Source organism: Pan paniscus, chromosome 22 (assembly GCF_029289425.2).
Source record: "Pan paniscus chromosome 22, NHGRI_mPanPan1-v2.0_pri, whole genome shotgun sequence".
Taxonomy (NCBI): domain Eukaryota; kingdom Metazoa; phylum Chordata; class Mammalia; order Primates; family Hominidae; genus Pan; species Pan paniscus.
In genome coordinates this window covers 25,821,913-25,849,220 of record NC_073271.2, presented here as the reverse complement: position 1 = coordinate 25,849,220, position 27,308 = coordinate 25,821,913, and the positions used below count along the sequence as shown (strand labels likewise).

Here is a 27,308-nt window from a genome sequence, read left to right as displayed (position 1 = left end):
TCACTCTAACCCAACTCAGCTACATCAGATCTGAAGAATTCCACTCGTTTATATGGGGAAAAATTATTTGACTTGTCCCAATCATGATTATTTGTTTATTTGTAATATCTTTATTCTATAAAGAATTGGAGCTGCCCGGAAAAATATATTTGAAACAAACTAATAAATGTTTTTAAAAGGGAGGAGAATTGGCACAAAGGAGAAAACTAGGTAACAAAAACATAAAGCTGAATGACATTAGCACATGAAAAATGTATGTCCTGTGCTCCTGACTAGTTGCCAATGGAAGACCCGTAATTTTGACCCTAAACCTCCTAGCAATCAAAACAAAGTTGTAAACAAGATCATTTACATGACTTGCAGTATTCATGTAACAGAAAAATGTATTTATTCAAAAATGAACGCTTGTTCTGGCACTGATAACAATGCTAGTGATATCAGGGAACTGAGATCTCTGGAGAGTGACATATGTCAGAATCACCTCCACTTCATTGGCTAGAACCAGCACATACCCCCACCCAAGCCCAAGGGACTAGGAAATGCAATCCTAGTATGTACCCTTTGAGTTAGAAAACTGGAAAAACAGTACTAATGACGTCCACACTAGTAATCTTCCAAAATCAATAGATATTCCACACCCTGCCTATTTTAGATACGTAATGTTAACAAAAGGGCTGGGTTGTTTTTAACTGTCTGTCAATCTAAGTCAATGATATAATGTCAAAAGTTGTTTAACAAGATTAATTCCATTAAGAAATGAGACTTGGCCAGGTGCAGTGGTTCACGCCTGTGATCCCAGCACTTAGGGAGACCAAGACAGGAGGATCACTTGAGGTCAGGAGTTCGAACCAGCGTTGCCAACATGGTAAAACCCCATCTCTACTAAAAATATAAAAATTAGCCAGGCATGGCGGTGCGTGCCTGTAATCCCAGCTACTCAGGAGGCTGAGACAGGAGAATCGCTTGAACTCAGGAGGCAGAGGTTGCAGGGAGCCGAGATTGTACCAGTGCGCTATAGCCTGGGGCGACAGAATGAGACTCTTTCAAAAATAAATAAAAATTAAAAAAAGAAATGGGCCTTATTAGAAGAACATATTAGTGGAAGCAATTCGGAGGAATATGCTATCCATATGAACAGTATTGATATCTGCCTTTATTACATTTTAGTGTGTGTGACATGAAGTGTTTTCTGCCAAAAAAATTAATTGTGACAATTAAGTAAAGTCAGAGATGGTTCCTAGCAATACCGCCCTAATAAAGTATACATACTGCCTAGGTCAGCACCATTTGGTCAGTTCGGCAGACAAGTACTGTATCAAAATTCAAAGTCATTCTCAGGAAAAAGTAAGTTCTGCAAAGAACTATTAGAAAACTCCCTATATCGTGATTACACTTTTTATTTTTAAAACTGACATTTATTTTGATGTGACATTTTCTTAATCCCTTAATGACTTTTAGTTGAAATACCAACATGCAGAGAGAAAATCAAAATGGGAATGCAATCGTTTTATTTACAAAGTATGCGACAATTAGACGACAGGGCTACTGGTCTCAACTGCTTAAAGACCATCACAAGAACAACTGCTTTAAAAGCACCGCCTTTGGTGCTGTTGACTTTGTTGTTCTTATCAAGATGTTTTTCATTCACCTGGGTGAGTGTCCACAAAGTTGACAGGCCAATGATCAATGACTGGACTCATTTCTTAATTTCCATTTCTAGTAAATTCAAGGGAAGAACCAGGAGGCACTAATGCAAGCAATTAGCTAGGAAAAGGAACGGGAATTTTTCTACTACAGCAAATAAAATGTGTACCTGGAGGACCCCAGGGTTCTTTTTGCAATAACAGCTGGCCTGTTGGCTGTTTATTCGCTGCATTTTAATATCTCTTTCCTAACACTGAGAGGCATATCAAATGAATATTTACCTCCAGGAATTTTAAAATACAATAATAAAAATAATTAGTTAAATAGTTGTTTAAAAAAATGCTTATCTCTTAACAGGGGATCCAAAGCCTCCATAATGAAATTTAAAAAGAAAAATTTTACCCAAGTGAAAAGCTATAAACTCAAATGCCTTTGTGTTCTATTTTCAGTTTCAGAAACAAAATTTTAAACCTTAGCATCCAGCTCTATATCTTCACATAAAACTTGCCCAGTTCCCTTTCAAGAGGTAATCTTGGCTGCAATTACACTATCTAATGACCAAAGTGAAAAATAGGATTTCTGACTGACCCTGGCAGGCCAGCTCTTTATGCTCGAATGATATAAGAGAACAGCTAACAAGACCTCACCATGCATGGCCTTAAATGTTATTGATGGCACTAAAGCAAGTCTACCCTTGAAAAAAAAAAATCCTTTAGTGTGCCTGGTCTTGTTGTCACCATAGGAGTGACTTATATCCTGTGGGCTGATGATTCATGGAGTTTCCTGTCATTTGTCTTACGTTCATGACATTACAATTTCACTAAATATTCCTCTGGCTTTCGTGTTAGTAGAGACGTTGTTGAGAAGTGTAGGATTGGTGTTCATGCAGTTATGTGCTGTCATCTAATACCCTCTTTATTTCTTATTCCCTTTCATGTAAAATCATTCTAGTTCACATATCTTAGGCACCTTCCAGAACCGCTGATAACTTGCAATGTCTTTCCCCAGACCTTTTCAATCCATCTCTTCAACTGAAGATCTGAAAGTCTTTGTTATTTAATGCAAATGTACATGTTTTCCATAGAGCAGTGATTTTCAGACACAGCTGTGAAATGCAGAAATCAAGGCTACACTCTCAGAAATCCTAATTCAGGATGTCCCTGTGATGGTGTCTAAGAGTCTTTGATATAAAAACTTCCAGAGGGAATTTTTACTTGCATCCAGAATTGACCAGAGTTGTGCGGAAAACTACCTTGGAAATGTGATTTCTAAGTCTTCTCTCTTCATTTCTTTTTTTTTTTTTTTTTTTTTTTTTTGAGTCTCGCTCTGGCCCCCAGGCTGGAGTGCAGTGGCGCGATCTTGGCTCACTGTAAGCTCTGCCCCCGGGTTCACGCCGTTCTCCTGCCTCAGCCTCCTGAGTAGCTGGGATTACAGGCACCTGCCACCACGCCTGGCTAATTTTGTGTATTTTTAGTAGAGACGGGGTTTCACCGTGTTAACCAGGATGGTCTCTATCTCCTGACCTCATGATCCGCCCGCCTCATCCTCCCAAAGTGCTGGATTACAGGCGTGAGCCACCGCACCCGGCCTTCTCTCTTCATTTCCATGCAAAGACAAAATAAAAATAAAAATAAGAAAAGCACCCAAATAGTTATTTTGGTAATCTATCCCAAGGAAAGGAATATCCTTATTCATATTTAGAAAGAATTGTCTCCAAACCATTTGCATCTTCTTCTCAGTTGACACCATTTCCGGGACTCCAAAAGTAAGATCACAGTTCAATGAACGTAGAACCCCTGTCCTTCCTATCCACCTCCTTTTTTCCTTCTTCCACGAAGTAAAAACAATATACACGCTCACAGAATGTCCGGAACTATTACGATCCCAAGTAGTTATTTGAGAACCAGCGTGAAGAAACAGTGTGAAATTGGTGTCAGAATAGTCCCTATCCTTTTATCTGTAAATGAATCCTCTCTTCCCCTTCTCATGGAAAAGGGGGAGAGAGAAAGGTTTCAGAGATATACTCATTCATAAATCTTCATTTAAACATATCTACATACCAGTATTGACAATTCAACATTTAATGAGTTCTACTCATAATGAGGGTGGCATTAGGCTAAGTCGTAAGTAGGGAGATCAATAAAATACATATTTCTAAGTATGAGATTGCTCAGACACTTAGGCAGTGGGAAAGACAAAACCCTGTGCATTATGGACAACTCCAAATACAAAATTTGTTTAGTAGAAACAATTTTTTTTTTTTTTTTGAGACGGAGTTTCCCTCTTGTTGCCCAGGCCGGAGTGCAATGGTACAGTCTCGGCTCACTGCAACCTCCGCCTCCCAGGTTCAAGCGATTCTCCCGCCTCAGCCTCCCAAGTAGCTGGGATTACACGCATGCACCATCACGCCCAGCTAATTTTGTATTTTTAGTAGAGACAGGATTTCTCTATGATGGTCAGGCTGGTCTCGAACTCCTGACCTCATGTGATCCACCTGCCTCGGTCTCCCAAAGTGCTGGGATTAAAGGCTTGTGCCACTGCACCTGGCCCAAACTACTTTTAAATTTGATCATCAAACCCATTACTTCGATGTAGGTCAAGCAGTGTGTAATGGAAATAGTGTTGGCTGGAGGTCAGTTGGCTTGCTCCACACCAGCCACTCATTGGCCTCAGGTTTCTGATCTGCTGAGTTTGTGGATTTCCAAAGTCCCTTCCTGTTCTATGTTCCCAAGCATTTGCAGTCACCCTAGAAATTATCCCATTCTTATTATAATTCTGTTCCTGATTCTTTCCCCTTATTTCTCTTTTGCAGATTCTGTTCATGGGCATGATGACCGAGTACTATCACTACTTTTTCACAACCCTGGTAAGTGCGTCTGGGAGAAATGTATTCCACATGGTAGGAAACGTCTTCACACAGTTATTTCAGAGTCGGCCTCACCAGTGTCAAAGGCAGGATATTGTCATGGAGACTTGCCTTACTTTCCTAAGAATCCTCTAAATCCAGCAATGCTGAGCAGCAGGCTTTCTTTTTCTTTTTCTTTCTTTCTCTTTCTTTCTTTGTTTCTTTCCTTCTTTCTTTTTCTTTTAACTAGTATCAATGCATGTGCATTCAGAGAGGGATTAAAATGAAAATTCCATTAAATAGAAACTATTAAAGTAAAAACTATTCATAAAAAACATCATCTACAATTTTAATATACATTAGAAGGTGTATCCAAGTGTGTCTGGCATTCATTGATTTGATGTGGCTTTCCTGCCTGTGTCTAGTAGATAGCTGGGTTAGCCAGGGGTTACCTGTCAGATGTTTGAAAAACCTTCAGAAAGGGGAGTTTTGGAGATGCTCTGCACATTGAACATTTTGCCTCATTAAGAAAAATCATGGTCCTAAGCCTTAGAAATCCAAAAGAAACCATAGGACATCTTAAATTTTGAGAGACTATCTGATCATGGAGAATGATTTAGGGTATTTAACACATCAAAATGATGTGATAATTTTCATTCAGTCAATTTCAGAAATCAGTGACAGCCCCCACCTCCCCAACCTATACACTCACACACTCCACTTCCTTACATGAGAAGAAAAACAGAATCAAGCTCGTTTTCTAATCTGTAAGAGTATATTAGCTAAATTTGACCTGGATTCTGGGGGGATCAGTAACAGTGCCATTTTAGCAAATTCAGCTGACAAGCTAGTGAGTAGGGGAATTCAAAGAATTTAGAATAAGGACCCGAAGTAGTAAATTCTATTTCTGACTCAACTGTCTTTGAGAGTGCAGAGGACATCATGAAATGAATGCTTTGGGACAGTTGTCAAAATCATTACTGCTACTGAGCATAGGGTGGAAGTGGGTACAGGGTAGAAATTCCTGAACTAAGGTTCGCATAGTCTTTCCATAGGGTGGAAGTGGGTACAGGGTAGAAATTCCTGAACTAAGGTTTGCATAGTCTTCCCATTTGCCTCTTACTGTTTCTTGATCATGTCATCTTTGAGAACAGCTGAGGGAAAACTTGGGAACTGCAAAGTGTTTTACTCTGCTTACAAATATGGTTCTTCCCCCAACCCAAATGTCCAACAATGATAGACTGGATTAAGAAAATGTGGCACATATACACCATGGAATACTATGCAGCCATAAAAAATGATGAGTTCATGTCCTTTGTAGGGACATGGATGAAATTGGAAATCATCATTCTCAGTAAACTATCACAAGAACAAAAAACCAAACACCGCATATTCTCACTCATAGGTGGGAATTGAACAATGAGATCACATGGACACAGGAAGGGGAATATCACACTCTGGGGACTGTGGTGGGGTGGGGGGAGGGGGCGAGGGATAGCATTGGGAGATATACCTAATGCTAGATGATGAGTTAGTGGGTGCAGCGCACCAGCATGGCACATGTATACATATGTAACTAACCTGCACAATGTGCACATGTACCCTAAAACCTGAAGTATAATTAAAAAAAAAAAAAAACAAATATGGTTCTTCCCATCACGAAGAACACCTGAGGGTTACTCAAGGTGACATGGCCATCTGCCTCGGAACTTTCTACCTCCTCCAGCTGTGCACACCCTGGAAGAGCTGGTGTGGGAGAAATTTGAGAAGGAATACGAACAATGGAACCTAACAAGGCTAGGAGACCATAGAGGATGAATAAATGTGCAGTTTTATTCCTCTTCACCCCTAACACTCATTCTGCATGCACAAGGGGATGTAGCAAATCGGATTTTAGACTTCTGGCATTCTTTGTGCATGGCAACCCTAAATTGTAGGACAACCTAATTTTGCACATGTTTAATGTATGTCATTTTAGCATGTCAAATCTATGTACTATGAATCTCTAAGAGGGTTCATGTGTATTCTGGCAGTTTCTGTCTTACCTCCTGAGACTGGAGTTAACTGTCTTTCTATTCACTGAGTGTGCTACCGGACTCGTTTTTGCCTGGGTCTTCTTCTTTAACTTTGCTTCTTTCATCCTTTTCCTCTGATTTTATCTGCATTCTGTCCTGGTTGGCTTTTATATTCTTACCATTCTTGCCCATGAGTATTAATAAAAGTTAAAGAAAAAAATAGTTACTTAGTGTTAAGGAAAAAAATATGCAATGTTTTAAAAGGCAGTATTGTACACTTTTCTGATACTGATCTCGGAGCACAGAGCTGTGCTCTTACACTTCTACTGCCTCATCCAAATACATCTTGGGAAAGAGAGAGTTCATCAAAAGAATAAATTTGTATGCATCTTCCGCAAATGCAAATTGCGAAGTGTTTCTGAAGCTGCTGCTTTTCAGTACCTGTAATCATCAGGATAATGTCCTGTCTTGCAATGCACTTTCAGAAAGCGGTTGCATTGTTAAGAAACTTTTATGGAAGTATTTTTCCTGTTAAATGTTATCTTGAAAGTTGAGTTTCTTCTGAAATGTGATATATTTTAATGATATATTTTTAAATCTAGTCTTTTCATATAAGAAAAAAGTTGAAATTATTACATAACCCTGTCTTAAATGTGAATCAATTTAGAAACTTCTGGTTTACACTCAGCCTCATCTGTAATAGAAAACACTAGGATGAGTTCAACTTTTTTTCCTGAAACATTGTCTGCAAGGGAATGGGTTCCCTTATTAAGATGTTCTTGCATCCATGTAACCTTGTGCTCTAGTATGTCCTCTGAAGAGCATCCTTTGGTACCTATTCTGAGCCTATGTTCAGCGAACATTCTTCATGCCCTCGTTGTATGAGATATGAGTTCTTTTCAATAAGCCAGGAGATGATTTTTTTTCTGCCAGGAGTGATTTTCCTGCCAAATGCATATGCAGTTTTCAAATTTCACCTTTGTGGCAAGACCTGGAACAGCCTGGGGTGCAAGATTTGGTGGAGAAGAGTGGGTACTGCCAGTGGTTCATTCTTGTTCTGATCACATCACCACTCAGAACCTCAGTTTCTTCATCTGTAAAATGAAAGCATTGAACCAAATGGAAATAAATATTCTTCAAAATACCCCAAAGGCTATGAACTGGGAACAGAATTCTTAGCTTTTTAGAATGTTACATCCTGTGCCCAAGGACATACTAATTATCAGCAGCCAAATTCCTCCTCTTGACTTATCTAAACTCTAACAGTACTGCAAAAATAAAACAGATGAAAATGAAAACTGATTACTGCCCTAGAATTTTTAGGGCAGCATGTGAATGAAAAACAATGGGAAAAATGTTCTTTTATTGAAATAGTGTGGTATGGCTGCCATTTTATTTTAATCTATAGCAGCTCCCCTTTATCCAATGGGTATATGTTCTGAGACCTCCAATAGATGCCTGAAATCTAGTATGGTGCCAAACCCCATATAGATTATGTTTTTTCTATATATACAAACCTAGGATAAAGATTAATTGATAAATTAGGCACAATACTCTTGCAGACTGGGACCATTATGAAGTATAAGGGTGACTTAACAAAACACTTCCATACCACAATACTTGACCTCATAACTGAGACAGCTATTAACTGACTGATGAGCAGGTGGCATCTGTAGTATGGAGACTCTGGACAAATAATTCATGTCCCAGGCAGGACAGCATGGGACAGCTCAAGATTTCCTCATGCTACTCAGAGTGGTGTGCAATTTTAAAATTATGAATTGCTTATTTCTGAAGTTTTCCATTTAACATGTTCCAACTGTGGTTGACCGCAGGTAACTGAAACCATGAACCACAAAACCACAGATAAAAGGTATCATTGTATTAGTTGCTGCTACAATCATTAATATTCTTTTGCATAAAAAAATGAAAATTCTAATTATTTTCCACTGTTATCCTTTTTGATACTATGCAGGACTTATTTGCTTTGGATCTGGAACTCTATAGGTACAGCGGCGTAAACATGACCGGGTTTCGGCTGCTTAACATTGACAACCCTCACGTGTCATCCATCATCGAGAAGTGGTCCATGGAGAGACTGCAGGCCCCACCCAGGCCCGAGACCGGCCTTTTGGATGGCATGATGACAGTAAGTCATTTTCAAATAAAATCATTTGCAAGAATATTTGAATTCCTTCGGGGTTAAGATCTCACGTATCTTTAAAATATTAGAGAAAAGTGTTACAGTGGGTGCCTTGACTTGCAGTAGAGAAGAAAGAGTTTGCTTTTTAGGTAATTTGAAAGGCTGTGACTGGCTACTAGCAAAAACTGCTTTTAGCTTCCTGGATGTACTTGCCCCAGATAAAAAACTTGACAAGAGTAATCACCATTATCAGCCAAACCAGCGCAAGGACAAGTGAAGAGCATTTTCTTCTAGGAATGTGGCTGTGGGGAAGGTGGCTGGTGGGGGAAGAGGAGGAACAACCTACCTGTGAGTTTTGCAGAACCGATTTGTGTTCCTCACTTCTGCCACATTTCAGCAAGCAAAGCCAGTGTGGAAAAATGTCGGATTTACAAACAGTCGGTGTATTCAGCTCTTCCTGTCCTGGATGCGTATAGGTTCACCTCTGTAGAACTGACAGTGTTTAACACCAGCCACGTGTCTCTCTTGAAGCAGATGCCAGACCTGCCTCCTGACAAGTCAGAGATACTCTGCTGAACAGATACATTGCGAACTGCCTCATCAGAGAGCTTCTCCCTAACATCATTTGTCTCTTGTCAAATGCACCTACCTTCACTTTATTTCTCTGATGAAGCTCCCTGGGTGCTGAAGAAAATAGCAGGAAATAATTTTTTAAAATGCTTCCTATATGGGAGCCATCTAAGGGGAAAGATATTGTGGAATGCAGGCAGGTAACAGCATTTTAAAATGGCATAGTATTTTATTATCCATTCCTATCATCAGGAGACGCACTCTCGCTTTTAAGATGCAATTTACCCAACATCTCACAGAGAACTTGGGATTTTTTTCCCCTTTTTCTTATGAGAAACAAATGAAAACGAAGAACTAAATGAATGAATTAAGTGGTTCTGGATGATTCTATGTTCAGGCTCCCTAAATGTTTTTCAAACCTGAAATAACTTTTAAAATATTCAAAGTGAACTGAGAGATAATGATGGAAAGCATCTTGGTACAAACGAGCCCTGGGATGATTTGAAACATTTCTTTGAATAGGAGCAAGTAGAGAATATCCAGGGAAATATTATATTTCTGAAAGGGAGAGGGAACACCAGAGACAGAGGGAGAAGCACGCTAATAGATCGGTTTTTCTCTTCTTCCTCTTGGGTTTATAATTTCAATGAGTTCAAATATGGTTTGAAATCCTCTGCCCACTTTTCCAATGAAGTTTCAATCACAGGATGAGATCTCAAATCATTTTTACCTGTGTTTGGTATATACCACTAAAAGAGTTACAGTTTGAAGCTATGTTAACACAGATTGTGGACTTATGCCAAACATTAAATACTCATCACAAGTATGGCTTAATTTACAAAGAAAAAAAGTCTGTGTGTTCAATTATACTGAGCTGACAAAACAGTTTGTACATATTGACTGAGATGAGGAAGATCGTTGAACAAAGGAGACAGACCTATGCAATCCATGTGGAATCAGACCGAGCGTGAGGTGAAGCTGCTATCCCAGGGCAGCAGCTGGTGTCCTGGGCTAACAGTAATCCCCTGGGCAGGAAGTGTGATAAGGTTGAGTCCCAGTGGATGGAAGAGGCCCTGATCTGCCTGAAGATTTTTACTGTCATCCCAACTAAGAGAGGGGTTTCTAGACTGTGTTCTTACAGTTATTACTATAATTAACTATAAAAAGGAAAGTGGGGATTTACCAGAGCAGAAGAGGGTAGCTCACTAAGGTGCTGTAAAAGTGGGTAGAGTAACTATTGAATATATCAGGTTGTGTCAATACTAATTTTTTAAAAAGTGATAGGATGCAGGCCCCAGTAGGAGTTCTATCCAACAGTCATGCAGATAATAACTTTGAAATTATGTGAAGCGTAACATTTACCTTTTTTTATCCAAAGAGTCTGCTTTGCACTTGACTGTTTTCTTTCTGTTTCTCCTGGATGTGGCTACTTTGGGAATGTGGAAACTGTGTCATGGGAGGTGAAGGGCATTGAAGGGCACGAAAGGACCTCCGTTTGATCAATAGCTAAGCCAAGAGAGCAAACTTATGACCCCAAACCCAGGCCCAAAGCTAACAAATCTTTGCTGTCAAGTTGCCTCTATCTAAACTCTTTCTTCTCTACCTTAAAGATAAAAAGTCCTTTGGTTTCAGTTTCATTGGGTCCACATCGCAGACCCTGCCCTTCATTCATTCTTGCACGTCAAGCACTTGCTGTCCCCCTGCCTTGAAGTCTCACTTATCCAGGTTGCAAAATGCCACTTCGCCAGACAGAGCCTCCATGAATCGCCATCTAGTACAGTAGCCCCCTCCCTGGTTTTTCCCTCTTTCCTCTTACCTGTTTTTGTTTTCTTCATAGCCCTTATGACCTGACGTGTTGTATTTTGATTTGTTTGTTCAGTACCTTCCCTACAAGAATAGACACTTCATAAAAGTGTCTTTTATGAAAAAGAGCTTTGTGATTTTGTGCTTTGCTTTCTCCCCAGCACTAGAAAAGGCCCAGTGTGAAGTACACCTTCAATAAATATGTATTTAATAAAGAAATTAATGTGCTAAATAAATAAGAATTAAGCTTCTACTAAAACTGAAGATGTTAAATGAAAAATATTTAGGCAGCCTTGAAATAGTCCCATAAAAGTGCAGAGAGTTCCTATAAACAAGATATATGTGAATGTGCCTGATTAGTAAAATAGAGATTACTTTAAAATAATAGTGTTTTTTTAAAATTAGTCACAGACTGGCCACTCTTAATATTTAAATAATGCTACTACTATAATAGAATTGTATTCTCTGAAATCATATGCTTCATTCCACTATTCTTCAAGGTGAATTTCCCTGTAGCTGTTTATAGTCATATTGGTATGTGGTGCATACATACATGGATGAACATAGGAATTAGAAAAAAGCATAAGGAAAATGCATGTATTTTGATTTCCCATTCAATTGTCTATTTTTCTCTCTAACATTTTTAACTATTAAGCATTTCCTAGAATTTCATACACTAAAAATCCTCAAAAATATGATTATATCAAAACATTCAAACCTGAAAATAGAGAAGTCAGTCATGCCTATATCCAAAAAATCTTGACACCAGACTTAAGAACAATAGAATTAATTAAAGAAAAAAATTTAGTTCAAAAATTAGGTTAAAATTAAATTACTAAGAAAATTGTTACTGAGTCAACAGAGTTCAAAAACAGTAAAACTTGTTATTAAAAATATATTGAGAAAAGAAAGAGTGTTTTATCAACTGAAGTGGTAATTGACACAATTAACAGAAGTTTGGAGTGATTTTTATAAAATCTACTTTGTTCTCTTTTATAATGTTTACATTTTTCTCAGCAGTTGGGCTGATTCGACCTTTCAGCTTTTGGATAGACTGGGATAATACAGAATGGTTCATTCTCAAATGGGTTCTTCTCAGTGGACCAAAATTGTGTATGAGTCAACACTGCACAGGAGTCAGGGGAACAACCAAACATTGATCTGGCATCTGCCTTTCCAGTTCTTCATATCCACCCACAACATAAACTTAAGTCAGAGCCTTATCCTGCTCTCTTGCCTGTAAACATTTCCCTTAATCGTGACCCACAGGGAAGACGTCCTAGAGTTCCCACTTTGTACATCCACTGCTACTCCAGCGATGAAAGAAAACAGGCAGCTGGATTCAGTACAGAAAGCAAAATCTTCCGAGATAATGAAAGCCTAGGGTTAAGTCCTGGCTATGTCTCCTAACTAAGTGACCCAAACAAGTCATTTAACCTCTCTCAGTTTGTCTGCTCATCTGTAAATCTGTACTATTGTACGCCTTACAGTGTTACTCTACAGATTGAATTAGATCACACATGCGAAGCCTCTAGTACATAGAATTAAATGTACTTGATGATACCTGATGTTTTGCCCATTTGTAGTCAATAAAAGAACAAGAGGCTGGGCACGGTGGCTCACACCTGTAATCCCAACACTTTGGGAGGCCAAGCCGGGCAGATCACGAGGTCAGGAGTTCGAGACCAGCCTGGCCAATATGGTGAAGCTTTGTCTCTACTAAAAATACAAAAATTAGCTGGGCGTGGTGGGCGCCTGTAATCCCAGCTACTCAGGAGGCTGAAGCAGGAGAATCGCTTGAACCAGGAAGGCAGAGGTTGCAGTGAGCTGAGATCATGCCACTGCACTCTAGTCTGGGCAATAAGAGCAAGACTCCTTCTAAAAAAAAAAAGAAAAGAAAAGAAAGAAAGAACAGGAGATATCCTGAAATATCATGGCAGAATCCATGTATTTCCAAGAAACACATTCCTTAGCTTGCACATATAGCCCAAGATGGACTCTTATCTGGGACCTATGTGACCCTGTATGATCAGCCCATTTGATCTCTGAATATTAGGTCTCTTTTCATCACCCCAATCTCTTCCAGTTTTTTCCAACAACAATTATATACCATGTAGGCAGCTAAGTATGGGGACTCTCTAAGACCATATAGTGTTGTCAGTCCTTATCTCTAAGATGAGGTGGCATCTGACTGGCTTATGTTCGGAGTCCTCAAGACAATCTTCAGATTTGATGACTTGCTAGCAGGACTCACAGAATTCAGAAAAGCTGTTATACTCACAATGACAGATTTATAGCAAAAGACGATAGAGTAAAATCAGCGAAGGAAAAAGTGACAGAGAGTCCACACAGAAAAAGCATGAACTTCCAAGTATCCTCTCCCAATAGAGTTGCATGAACAGCACTTAATCCTCAGCAATGATCTATGACAACAAGTAGAAAGTATTGCCAACCAGGGAAGCTCACCCAAGCCTTGGGGTCCAGGTTTTTAATTGGGATGATGGGTCACATAGGCATGGAGCTCCCATATAGCTGGCCTTAGTTACTTAGTATCCAGCCTTTCAGGAGATCAAATTGATACAGCATGGCCCAGAGACCTAGACCAGCAAAAATAGGCATTCATCATAAATCATATTTTTAGCATAAACTATCTGACATTGCCCAGGACCCAAAGAATACAATGACACTCTTATTGGGATATTCCAAGGAGTTAAAGGTTATCTCTCAAGAGCCAGTCAAGGGGCCAATCCTCTCTTTGGAATGTGCAAGGTCTAAGTACCCTAAGCCTAGTGAGTTAATACTTTACTGCAAATTGTAATAACCAAAGCATTGTGTACTGGGGAGAAGTATGCTTTCAATGTGCTTATTTCATGGTTCAGATTGTGGTAAAAAGATTTTCTTAGGGTCATTGAGCAATGTGATTTCATCCAGGCTTTAGATATATATAAAATGTGAACAGAAACACATTTGGAAGAAGAAAATTTGAACACAGGCCAGTTTCTATTACATTACCTATTACCTAAAATGATGACAGTCATTTAGTAAGCAGGCCTCGAGCACAAAACTGAAAGGGGGAGGAAAATCAGTGGTAGTTTATTAGTGCTATAATATAGTTAATGTAAACATTTTCTCCATCTAAGAAAACATTGTATTTCAAGGGGTAGCATATTTTTTCGAACAAATTGTTTTCTTCTTTGGGTTGAAGGGCACAAATTAGACCTATAATTTTGAATCATTTTATTGCCTTTCCCAAAATGGAGCCCGCCTTGAGAAAGAATGCCCATCCTTTCTAAACTAAGTTTATGGAAAAGTCAGATTATTAGAATTCCAGTCCTTATACTTCTCTATCAAATTGGTCATTCAGCGAATTAATGAAAACACATACGAATTTTCAAAAAAGTATATCCTATTGATAAGAAAAAGTCCAACTCACTGTAGCATGTGGCTATGGTCGTGGGGTGAAATCTGAGTTTGCATCCCGAATTAGAATTCTCACTCCTTCCCTTAATGGCTACAAAATTTTAGGCAAGTTATTCTACCTCTCTACAAGCCTCAATTTCCCTGTCTGTATACCTATTTCAAAAGTTTAATTTCAGTAATTAAAAAAGATGACATATGTAAAATGCTTATAGTGCCTGGCACATAGTAAATTATCAGTGAATATTAACCTTTATTGAACTATTATTGTGACTATTAAATCATCAGACCAATAACTTGGTGTAGAAGCAGCACAACTTTATGGTTAAAGGCATATACTCTAGCACCAACTTTGTGGGTTTGAATATTGCCTGTCCCCCCATGAGTTTGGGGATCCCATTTAATATCTTTATTTCTTTATCTGTAAAAGAATAAAGGTTATAGTGAAAATTTAATGTTTGCAAGGGATTTAGAACAGCATGCGACATATCATAAGTGCTCAATAAATGTCAGCTATTGCTGTTGACTGCATTTCCAAAAGTCTCAATCTGCCAGTAGCTTACTTTCCTCCAATTAAACAGAATTAGTACAGCAAAGTGGTAAAGATCATGGGTGCTAGAATCAGGCAGGTGCAGGCTCAAACCCTGGCAATGAAATTGATTACAGAGTAGCCTTATACCGGTCAATTTCCGTGAGCCTTAGTTTTCCCATCTACAAACTGGAAAGTGTAAGTCCTGAACTGAAATGATCAAAACATTTTTAAGCATTATAAATTACTGCCACCACCAATCCAACGTCAGTATGTCAATTACATAAGCATGAATGAAATGTTTTTTCTTAAAACTATATCTTAAAACCTTGCAATTCTACAGTTCTCACAAAAATAAATGTCATTTTAAGGAATTGAGTAGTATTAACTTCTTCAGTGAACATGTTTAAACAACTTTTCTGTGTCAGGAACCATGTTAGTCACCAAATCTAACTTAAATTTGAGCAGTTTCTGCCTTCAAAAAACCAATATTCTTAACAAGATACAGACATAAAGATCCATGACCATGAATAGATGGAAAATACAATGATAAAGATTGAACAGAATAATAAGGATTCAAAGTAGAGGTATTCCGTGACCTCAAAGACTGATAAAATTGTGAGATATGGTAACCCCTGTCCTCACTTTCTACCTCCACCAAGACATGAGCAATCAATGCATAGTATATGTTGAATGAATCAACCAATTTTGGAAAACCATATGATAATTTTCATTCTATGACCTAGATTCTAGGTTTAACTCTGAAAATGATTAGCTATGTATATAATCCCTATTACTCTCCAGAAATAATCAGAAGTAATGACATCTCTGGGATTTCTCACTATGATTGTGTATGTGGTGTGTGTGTGTGGCTGTGCATGTGTGTGTGTGTGTGCGTGTGTGTGCCCCTCCACAAATATCCTACCTCGAAGTGAGTTTTCTCACATAATAAATAGCTTTATCTCTTCTGCTTATTTTGAAGACTTGTTGAGAATTTCAAATGAGCTAATGTATTTGAAGTTGCAATGAAACCCTCAAGTGAAATGCAAGGGTATTATAAGATTTTATCCCTAAAGGAAACCACAGGGAAGCATATTTTATAAAATGCTGTATTATGTAAAATTGTGCAAGTGAGAGGAATTTCATGAGGAAGGGAAGAACGAGATGCCCAACCCCCTAAAAGGAATGACCGACTTGTTTCAATCTCTCTCAAGAAAGCACATGCTGGCAAGAGGAGGCATGTTCTGAGCAAGCTGCACTTGTCTGCCCTTCAGAGGGTCTCCCAAAACTTGCCGTTGAGTTTCATTCCATGACTATGACCTTCTTAACTCTGCTAAATGAAAGTGACCAACACCAGTATCCTTATCTGGAAATCACCTGTTAGTGATTGTAGCAGTTTCTTTCTACCAAATATAAACCGGTAAGTAGATAGATAAATAGATATAGACAAATGCTGAGAAACAAACCTGATATTGCAACTTTGAGCTTTAGTAGCTTCTAGCTCAAGGTAGTTGATCTTAACACCATGCTTAACATGCAGGACACTTCGCAAAATATTTGTTCCTTGAATCAAGTCTTTTGTGGCTGATCTGGGTTTCTTTATTTTTTTTTAAAGAACTTGAAACGAAGCAGAGTTATAACTTCAATTTACTCCAAAGTGTGAGGTATTATTTTGGAGAAAAATAGCTATTGGAGAGTGAAAACTACCTAGCTGAAGAATAAATGGCCTTTGAGATCAGATAGATAAGAGCTATGGAAGCAGGGAGAGTGATTATGCAAGTAAAGGAAGGTAAGCAAAAGTGGAATTGAAGATGTGGTGTGTGTTTTCCTCCACAGACTGAAGCGGCTCTGATGTACGATGCTGTGTACATGGTGGCCATTGCCTCGCACCGGGCATCCCAGCTGACCGTCAGCTCCCTGCAGTGCCATAGACATAAGCCATGGCGCCTCGGACCCAGATTTATGAACCTGATCAAAGAGGCAAGTGATGCTCCCTCACAGCCCAGGGGCCCTTCTGAGCACTGTTGGGCTTGCCCATTTGGTATGGTCCTCCCCACAGGGTTCTGCTGGCATGATGCCCCTAAGAGAGAGGAAGCCATCATCAACCAGTCTGCTCAGATTTCAGTATCAAAAGTTTGTCCAGAAGGACTAGCAGGAATTTTCCATTGCGATGCTGAGAAGTTCAGTGACGCTACCAGATACCAACACTTACTCTCCTTCATGCCAGCCATGGCCATAGCTCCTGCTGGCTCTCCACACATGTCCATAAGGGCATATGTGTGTTTCTTCTATGGCCCACTGAGTCAAGGGGAGAGTTGATCCATTACTGAAGGGTACCAGAGATAGTTCCAGCATTATCAGTCCACAATCCCAGTGGCCTCCTAAAGCTCAGGCTGTACAGGACTGAGTGGAAGGACCTCTTTAATTATATAGTGACTATTTTGTCATTTATCAGCTAACTGGAAAAGTTTATTTCCATTCAAAACCTACCGAGCACATAAAAGATTTTTGAGAGTATGGGGTATTCGCAGGGATAGATATCTTCACTGATGTCCTGGGATCCTGGACTCTCCTCCACCTTTTCTTTTCTCTGAGGCAGTTTGACTCCTCGTCACAAGGCCCTGTTCTAAGCCCCGGGACTCCTTATCGATATGTACCCCGCATGATCGTCCATTCTACCACGAACCTCAGGGTGTGTCTGGACTTGATGATAAGAAATAAGGCTCTTTGGAGTAGCTAGGCCTGAGTATGCGCAATGCTCTGAGATGCTATTCTAATATTTCTCTATGGGATACAGACATTTACTTCTCAAGTGAAGAGTATTTTTTTCCTTTCTGTACTGGAGAAGGATGGAAACATAGTGTAAAGAAGAGGGAGGGCACAGGAGACTACCCAGCTAAGAGTAAGGAAAGACACCTGCTTTGGACTCGTGTCGCTGCTGGTCTCTTCCATGCCTGCACACCCTCTGTCAGGCTGTTCAGTGCAACTAAAGGCTGACTCTGATCCATGAGGGTGAGGATAAAGCAGGCGGGATGTATAAGGATTAAGTACCTAGGCTACAAATCTAGGTTGCTTGCAAGCCCAGGATGAGGGTGCAATTTAAGGAAACATTCATTCTTGGGTGACTATTCTATACTTGCACAAGATTAAGAGGAAATTCTCGCTTAAATTTTGTACCCTGAGCACCTCTCTTACTTTATCCTAGTCCTGGCAGTGACTGCATGGGTTTAAATCTTAGTTCCACTAACACTGATGAGCAATATAACCTGGGCAAGTCTATTGGTCTGTTTTCATGCTGCTGATAAAGACATACCTGAGACTGGGTAATTTATAAAGAAAAAGAGGTTTAATGGACTCACAGTTCCACGTGGCTGAGGAGGCCTCACAATCATGGCGGAAAGTGAAAGGCATGTCTACATGGTGGCAGGCAAGAGAAAACTTGTGCAGGGAAAATCCCATTTATAAAACCATCAGATTTCATGAGACTTATTCGCTATCACGAGAACAGCATGGGAAGACTTGCCTCCATGATTCAATTACCTGCTACTGGGTCCCTCCCACAACACATGGGAATTGTGGGAGCTACAATCCGAGATGAGATTTGGGTGGGGACACACCAAAACCATATCAGCAAGTTACTTACACTTCTTGTCTCTCAGTTTTCTTATCTGTAAGATGGGTATAGTATCATCTACCCCACAGCATGACTGTAAGGATAAAGAATTAGGCAAATGCTTGTGAAGAATAGTTCAGAAACCTAGTAAGCATCTGAAATACTATTCTCTTGCCATTGGAAGGCACCACTAAGAATAGCCTCATTCAGTTTACTGAAGATGATACCAGGAATTTCAAACTGGCAACAACAACAACAACAAAGACATCACAAATAGGCATGAAACAAAATACCTTTTCTGACAGCTACATAACTCTGACACACTGTGCCTAATAGAAAAACATCACACCACCTCCTTTTCCCTGCAGTGATCATGGTTGTGTCCTGAATCGCCATCCTGATTACCTTGATCTTTAACAAGAAAACAGCTAGTTTTCTTTTATCTCCTAGAAGTTCAAGGAGAGGCAGAAGTGACATGAAAGCTTGGGATCAAACACTCAAGAGCCCCCAAGACACCTTATCACTTGTACTTAAGTTGCATAAGAAAGTGAAATTACCAAGCCACATTTAGGCGTGTTTAAAGAAATAATGAGCTCCAAGATGAGGGACCACACTGAAAATAAGAAGGCATTTTATATTCATTCACTCCAAAGAAGCAAAGCTCTCATTTTTAATCTCCACAGTTAGGGGTAACAGCAAGGGAGGGGGGAATGAATCAGAAACCATTGTCAACATTGTGCTCATCCTCTTTTGTCTCCTGAGTCAGGATGTCATATGCTACCTTTGGCAGGGTGTAGGTACCTACAGAGAAGATGGAATGGGGTAACCAGAAGCAATGCCTCAGCCTGCTGGAGGACTGGCACTGAGGAAATTCTGAGACAACTTAAAACATGCAAAAGAGAAAGTGCACGTGTTTTTTCAGATGAGTGCATAACTGAACAAAATTTTGGAAGTATCAGGTTTCATTAGGAAACATGAAATAAGGAACTTGGTCCCCAAATTTCCCCCGCTGCTTCTTTTTTTTTTTTTAAGTTATTCTCACTTTGTAAAGAAGTTCCAAAACTAGAGTCAGAAAAAAAAAATGAAAAGAAGCAAGTCAGCAGATTGAATTTATGGGGTGAAGACCAAATTCATCACAGGAGGTAAACTTCCTGAGCAGAGGTTGTTGCATGTGCGGTAATTTCTGATAACTCCACACACTGTTGGGAATCAGTAAGCTTTTCAGACACATCTTTCCAGCTCACTGCCTTTCAGTGTTTGGGGCTGACTAGATAAAGGGGAAGAGTTAAAGAACATATGAAACATGATAGAGTATGTTACTATGTTAGCTCTCCGAGCATTTGCTAAACAAATGCATGCTAGGAGATTATACATTCCCACTCAACAAGCATTACTGGAACTCCACTACATAAGTAATATTAACTTGGCATCTTAAGGGATAACACCCTTGAAAAGTAGAAGAGGTGGTTTCTGCCACCTAGTAATGTAAATTCTACATGGCAGAGGATTGACACGCTTCATTAAAGCTTTTTCTTATACCTCAGGATAAAACATACACTCTTCAGCAGGATATACAGGCTCATGATCTTGTTCCTGATCCCTTTGCCAGCTCTCTCATCTCCTGCTCCATCTGCAGCACCTGCTGAACCTACTGTGGCTCCCTTGAATATGCAATATGCTCCTACCAAATTATTTTAACTCTGATTGCAATGCCGTGCTCCTCTGGGTCATGCTTTACGTCTCAACTCAAGCACTAGCTCCTATCTGCAGGACCCTGACTCACAGATGTAGGCTTTGTACCTCCATTACAACTGTGGGTATGCTATTGTGTTTGTTTCCACGTCTATCTCCAAGCTATGCGTTTTCAGTCTCAATTCCCTAGTTCTTGCACAATGCTGGACATAGAATAAGCACCCAATAAATACATGCCAAACAAGTGAATGAATTGATGAATGAATTAATGAATGAATTAGCAAAGGAACCGAAGAACACACACAATCTATAAGCATGTGCAGTGCTTCAGGACACACTGTGTTCATAAAAATCATATCCAGAAACAATTCAATAAGACAGAGTCAGGAGCTGGACTAGACCTGTCCACCAGGGCCATAGGTTTTGAATAGAGAGTGAGGCAGGGATTTAGGGAAAGACCAACCTATTTAACTCTGGTGCTGGGAACACAGATTCTGAGATTTCATCATACTTTGCTGTCAGTGTGAACTTAGTCAAGTCATTTAGCTTGTTTCTCAGTTCCTCCTTCTATAACATGGGTAATAAAATGCCCACACCATAAGTTTGTAGGGATTACATATTTTATATGTATAGCCTAGCAAAATATTTGTCATGTAGTGATTGCTTAATGAAGGATAGCTACCATCAAATGAAAGGTTCTGTTAAAAAATGAAAAACAGTTTTCCATTTTCAAGAAAAGGAAGTCTATTGGAGTAAGATTGCAGTTAGATTAACACCTTTTCTTGAAATGAACTTACAGAAAAAATGTGCATGTATAATTCAGTCCACTGTATCCTCCTTTGAACTAGTTTTACCTGCTTGTTTTCTCATGAGTTACATAAACCTTTGACATATTTATGTGAGGATTATGTTTTTAATATTCTAACATCACAAAGTAGCCTTTTGTTTCTGTATTGCACTTTACGGGTAATTGTTATTTTGCCACCTCTTTGTACAACTGATATGGTTTGGCTTTGTGTCCCCTCTCAAATCTCATCTCGAATTGTAATCCTCACGTGTGGAGCGAGGGACCCATAATCTCCAAGTGTTGAAGGAGGGAGGTGATTGGATCATGGGGGCGGTTTCCCCCATGCTGTTCTTGTGATAGTAACTGAGTTCTCAAGAGATCTGATGGTTTTAGAAGGGGCTCTTCCCCTTTCGCTTTCTCCTCTCTCTCCTGCTGCCATGTAAGACATACCTACTTCCCCTTCCACCATGATTGTAAGTTTCCTGAGGCCTCCCCAGCCATGCAGAACTGTGAGTGAGTCAATTAAACCTCTTTCCTTTATTTAAAAAAAAAATGTCTACCATGTAAGGTAGTGGTCAGGAAAAATAAGGCAACACCTAGGAAACATTAAGTATATTGCCAAACATATTATAAGCACTGCATGTTTCTTATTACTGTTATTGGTGTCATCATTATTATTATTGGAATCTAGGATAAAGTAGCAGTTGTTTGCAAAATGGAAGACAGTACCTAGTGGTGGAAAACGGAAAGTTCCATGGAGACAGGCATGCAGCATGCAGTAGGCCAACTGCAACGAAGCCAGGAAATGAGGACTTTCAATCATAGACCACACACATGATTGTTCAAGAAAGGTGAAAAGACATTAGGCAAAAATTCACCTCAACCAAGGCTGAGTTTCTTGGTTCGTTTGGGCTGCTGTGACAAAATACCATATTTCAGGTGTCAAATAACAGCAGAAACTTACTAGTCATAGTTCTGCAGGCTGGGAAGTCCACTATCAAGGTGCTAGCAGAATCCGTTGTCTGGTGAAGGCTGGCTTCCTAGTTCATAGACAGCTGTCTTGCACTTTGTCCTCACATGGTGAAAGGGGCAAGGAATCTCTCAAGGGCCTCTTTTATAAGGGCACTAGTGCCATCCATTCACCTCCCAAAGCCCCCACCTCCTATTACCATTGTCTTGAGGGTTAGAATTTCAGCACATGAATTTTAGGGGTAAACAAACATTTGAACTACAGCATGAGCTACCAGAATACCATAGCAAGCTGCTTCTCAGGTCAGTCTGGGAAATGGTAGCTGAAGGTAGGGGCCGAGGAAGCCAAGAATTATGCTGTGTCCAGATTAGGTTCCAGCTGGATATAGGACAATCAGTGGAGCAGCTGTGGTAGCAGCAAGCACTGAAGCATCTGGAAAGAAGAAGGTTTCTAATCAGGGGTGCTGGGAAGAACAGTGAACAGAGTACAGAACCGGGAATCAGAGATCTTACGTTACATCAGTTGTCCTTAGTTATTTTCTGGGTCACAGTGCTTCTATTAAAACTGATTTAAACATAAATCCATTGTCCCCCAAAATGCAAACACATTTGTCTATAATCTCAGTGGCCTTAAAGACACCCTGGCTTCCCTAAAACCCACATTCAAGTTGCCTGAATTGAGTTTTAGAATAGAATTTAGTTGAAAGGGCATTCCAGTATAATGAATGGCAAATGTATAAATGAACCATAAAGAATCCTGTTGGGCCCAGATGGAGTGATCCTATGTGGAAGCAGTGAAAAATATGTTTAAGTAAATGTGGAAAGACAATTGGAAGTTGTCTGCTAAAATTCAAATTTGACTGATAATTGATAAAAAAAAAAAAAGCCACTGTTTTTGAGGCAGAGACAAAACGAAGTTTCAGATAGTTTATCCTGGTAGCTATGTATAGGTATGATTGAAACAGGTAAACCAACAAAGATTAATGTGGACAGAATTGCAGATGTCTTGGTTTAGAAGTGATCACCATTCATAAAGAGCTGAAAGGGAAACAGATTTATTCAAGAGAAATATGCAAGTGTTTATTTGAGTACAACCCTAACTTTTCCCCTAAGTTTAAATTCATCCAGTCACCTCCCTTCTGGAAATTTCCACTTGGTGATTCTGCTGCTACCTCCATATCAACAAATTCTCCATCAGGATATATTATTTTTTGCCTGTTAAATCTATTATTGTTAAAATAGCTCCACTGTCAGATAATGACAATGCAACTGGTATATCAAACAAACACAACTACTGAAACAGCAAAGCCAATTCTATTTTTAATCTCCCCTCCTACTTAAAATTATTCAGTAGAATGATCTGGGCAAATCTCATGACTTTTTTGTTGACTTAAGGTAATGACAGTCCTAGAGCTTCCTTATGTTAAAGCACAGCCTCAACTTCATGATTAGAATATCCAGTCTAAGATATTAATCAAAAGTCCAAGTTGATTTAACATCAAATACCTCCCCTCTCTGAGACTGATCCTTCTGGAAGACTAGTAGTGACATGACGGAGGGGGGATGAATGCCTTCTCCTCTTTCTCCTTTCCCTGTTTACTTCCTCCCAACTCCTGTGGCTGTTGTGCCTTCTACTAGGCTCAAAAATAAATAGGACAGATCTCGCTGGGCTGGGCTGCTCTGTGCTTTCTGGGCTTAGCAGACAGTTTAAGATGGTGTCCCTGGTAGGCCTGGGAGATTTCTGAAGCTAATTCTTTTTCTTGAAGCATTTCCTTTTGACTCTATGAGTTCCTGTTTGACCATCTCTTCTGAAGTTTCTTTTACTCATTGGGTGATGGATTCCTATTTCAGTGGAAGCTTGCACTGTTTCCTCAGCCTCTTGACATCCAGCAGTACACCTCATGCTCTCTCTGCTGAAGCCTCCTGACCCCTTTAGACAGTCCCATTGACTATAACCCAGGACATTCCCACAAAGTATGCTGGATTTAAATCTGGTGCACAGGAAACACTGATTTATTCCTTTCCTGGAAATTCTGGGGTTGTCTCTAATCCCAATGCAACCAACTTCTCCCTGTCAGCCAAAAAAGCAATTGGTCAACTCTGGTTAGCACTCTTTTGTCACTCGGGAGTCACATCACAGTCTGTAGTCCACTTTGCCTTTCTCACATTTATATCAGTCACTGGTCTTCTGCGTCTTCAGCTGCAGTGAACCTATTTCAGACTTCTCTTGAGTGACCCCCTGGAAGCTCTATTCACCAGGAGTGGTGTTAGAAAGTGGCATCCCAAAGACAAGACTGGGCAGTGTGGACACACAGAGAGACAACAGCTGTCCCCAGAGAAGTCTCTTCAGCAATCACCTCTACCACTCTCATGACCTCTTTTATATATGCTTGATTTCGTAGTTGGGCCCACAAGATCTAGAACCATCTCTGGAGAACACTTCCTTTATACTTATGTATTGGGAACACTGAGGGTGTCTGTCTCCCACTCTGGTGTCCTGATACCCATTTTACTAGTACCTGAGTGAAAGCATTACAGTACGATGGAGCCTGCCACTCAAACCATAGCTCTACAGGTTACCTAAGACCTCATCCCCTCAGTACACTCATCTGATTATCTAAGTCCTGTCAACTGTCTGTCAGAGATATTTTTTCTCAACCTTCTTTGCCCACTGCCCTCATCATTTTTCACCTGGACTATTAAAATAGCCTCCAACTAGGCTCTGTATCTTTAATCTCAGCCCTTTTGTAACTATTGTCCACATATAAGCAAAGTGATATACATAAATGTGCAGCAGGTATTCTACCCTTTACGAACACAAACTTGCTCATAGCTTCCTGTGTCCAACATCCAGTTCCATACAGAGTGGAGACAGATGGCTTTTTGTTTTCCTGACTAAACCTGCCTAATAACACCCTTTTTGTCATATACCTTTCAGCCTGCCTGCAAAGCCCTACCTCCCATTTTTCACTTAGACCAACTCTTAGAATTTCTTTTCTCTAGAAAGCCTTTCCTGAACCTCTGCTGGAGGGTGTGTCCTCCTTTCAACTCCGTAGCTCTGGCATATCTTTATGTTAGCACTTAACATGCTTCACTCAGGCACCGTAAGATCTTTCTGTGGGACAGAAAGTCAATTTATCTTTGTGTCCTCAGAGCACCATGCCTGTACATGGCAGGCATTTTAAAAGATGCTTATTGAACTGAAGCCAGAAAGTTAAATTCTAGCAAATTCTTAACACATTTTGCTAAACTAATACTCAATTTTAAACTATATAAATAGTTCCTAATTGATCTGCTCCAAAATAAATTTGCTGCATAAGAATGAAAAATTATTTCTAAATATCAGTGCTTATGGGATGTCACTGAGAGGTATATGAAATATGGGCAGTTTTCTGCCACTGCTTTGCTACGAAAAATGTAATTTATGGTTCTATTTTGCTGAAATGGAGATTATACATTTGAATATATAAACCTAATATTTGAATTCAAGCTTTTAAAAATCAAAGAGTAAAAAATAAAATTATTCATTTAGGCACCTACATGTGCTTAATATTTGTTTGGATTTTTACTTAGTAGATCACTATGGAGTGGGGTTTTTGTTTGTTTGGTTGGTTGGTCAGCTGGTTTTGTATGGGATCTGGGTAAAAAATTACAGTACTGAAAATAAAAAAGTCCCTGGTGAAACGTAAGCTCTGACATATTTTTATCCTACTGTGTCTTCACTGAGTAACACTTCCCATTAATGCATGCCATTTGATCTCGATTGCCAGGACAAGCTGTTTCTTAGTTTAATTAGATGACATTGGGTCTGGCAGCAACCTCAATCAAATTTCTACTCTTTAGAAAAAATTTCCATTTCTATTTCTCATTCTGCACCTCTTGAAAGTTAGCTGCATTCTGACCCCTCATTCTTCAGCATCCCTGGCTAGTCTTCACTGTGTAAAAGAAAGCCATAAATCCCAGCAGCCCCTCACATTTAGGATATTTAGACCTAAGGAAGAGTGGGTTTTTAGGTCCTTCCCTCAATTCCCTGTACAACTCTGGATGGATAAAATAGATTAGTTTCTAAAGGTTCATTGTTTACATTTTTACCAATTACATATGTTTTGTCTTATATATAAACATCTTAGTTTGTTTGCATTATAATAGCACAGCACCTGAGACTGGCTAATTTATAAAGAACAGAAATTTATTTATTTATTTATTTATTTTTATTTTATTTTATTTTAGAGACAGAGTCTCACTCTGTCACCAGGCTGGAGTGCAGTGGTGCGATCTTGGCTCACTGCAATCTCTGCCTCCCAGTTTCAAGCGATTCTCCTGCCTCAGCCTCCGAGCAGCTGGGACTACAGGCGTGCGCCACCACGCCTGGCTAATTTTTGTATTTTTAATAGAGATGGGGTTTCACCATGTTGGCCAGGATAATCTCGAGCTCTTGACTTCATGATCTGCCCACCTCAGCCTCCTAAAGTGCTGAGATTACAGGCGTAAGCCACGTGCCCAGCCAGAAATTTATTTCTTACAGTTCTGGAGGCTGAGAAGTCCCAGATAAAGGTAATAGCATCCAGTCTCTGGTGAGGGCTTTCTTGCTGTGTTTCCACATGGTGGAAAAGCAAAATGGCAAAAAGGGCCTAGCTAATTCCCTCCAGCCCCTTTATAAGATTCCTAACGCCATTTATTAAGGCTCCAGCCTCATGACTTAATCCTTTCCTAAAGGCCCCACCTCTTAATACTGTGGCATTGGAGATTAAGTTTCTACATGAATTTTCAAGGAGACAAAAGCCTTTGAACCACAGCAATAACTAAAGCACTAAGACACCTATTCCTGAAATAGTCAATCAGTGGCTGGGTGAACAGTCTCCAACAAGAAATGTTGCAAGGGAGTGTTGGCCTCAGATGAAGGTTTCTGCCAAACTCTTCTTAGTTTATATGATTCTAAATAACATTGATATTTATAAAATAGCATCAGGGACTCATGTCAATTATCCTTGTTTTCCCATTCAACTACTAATGTCCTGGTTCTACCCCACATTGATTAAAGAATTTGCTTTTTATACAGTCTGTGATATATGTGTGTATGTATGTGTACACAGGTGCACACATGTTTAATTTACTTAGATGAATATAATTTTACACATATATATATACACGTTTATGGAGGGAAGTGAGGATATACATGTTTTGTGAGACCGTGTGTGTGTGTGTGTGTGTGTGTGTGTGTGTGTGTATTTGTGTCTGTATCTATTTCTTTAACAGTGTGCTTTCCAAATTATCTCAAGGT

General features: G+C 39.6%; 2 protein-coding genes across 12 annotated transcripts in view; one reads left to right on the top strand and one right to left on the bottom strand.

The window, feature by feature from the left end:
• BACH1 (BTB domain and CNC homolog 1) overlaps positions 1-27,308 on the bottom strand; it is a 456,481-nt gene that overhangs the window by 95,972 nt on the left and 333,201 nt on the right. The gene's annotated exons all lie outside the window — the stretch shown is intronic.
• The window catches only part of GRIK1 (glutamate ionotropic receptor kainate type subunit 1), a 380,508-nt gene that overhangs the window by 258,624 nt on the left and 94,576 nt on the right, over positions 1-27,308 (top strand). For all 11 annotated transcript variants that reach the window (XM_034947852.3, XM_034947851.3, XM_055105220.3 and 8 more), the window contains 3 exons: positions 4,457-4,510; positions 8,480-8,653; positions 16,803-16,946. In XM_034947852.3, the coding sequence (XP_034803743.1) occupies positions 4,457-4,510; positions 8,480-8,653; positions 16,803-16,946 (372 nt within the window). The remainder of the gene's footprint in view (positions 1-4,456; positions 4,511-8,479; positions 8,654-16,802; positions 16,947-27,308) is intronic.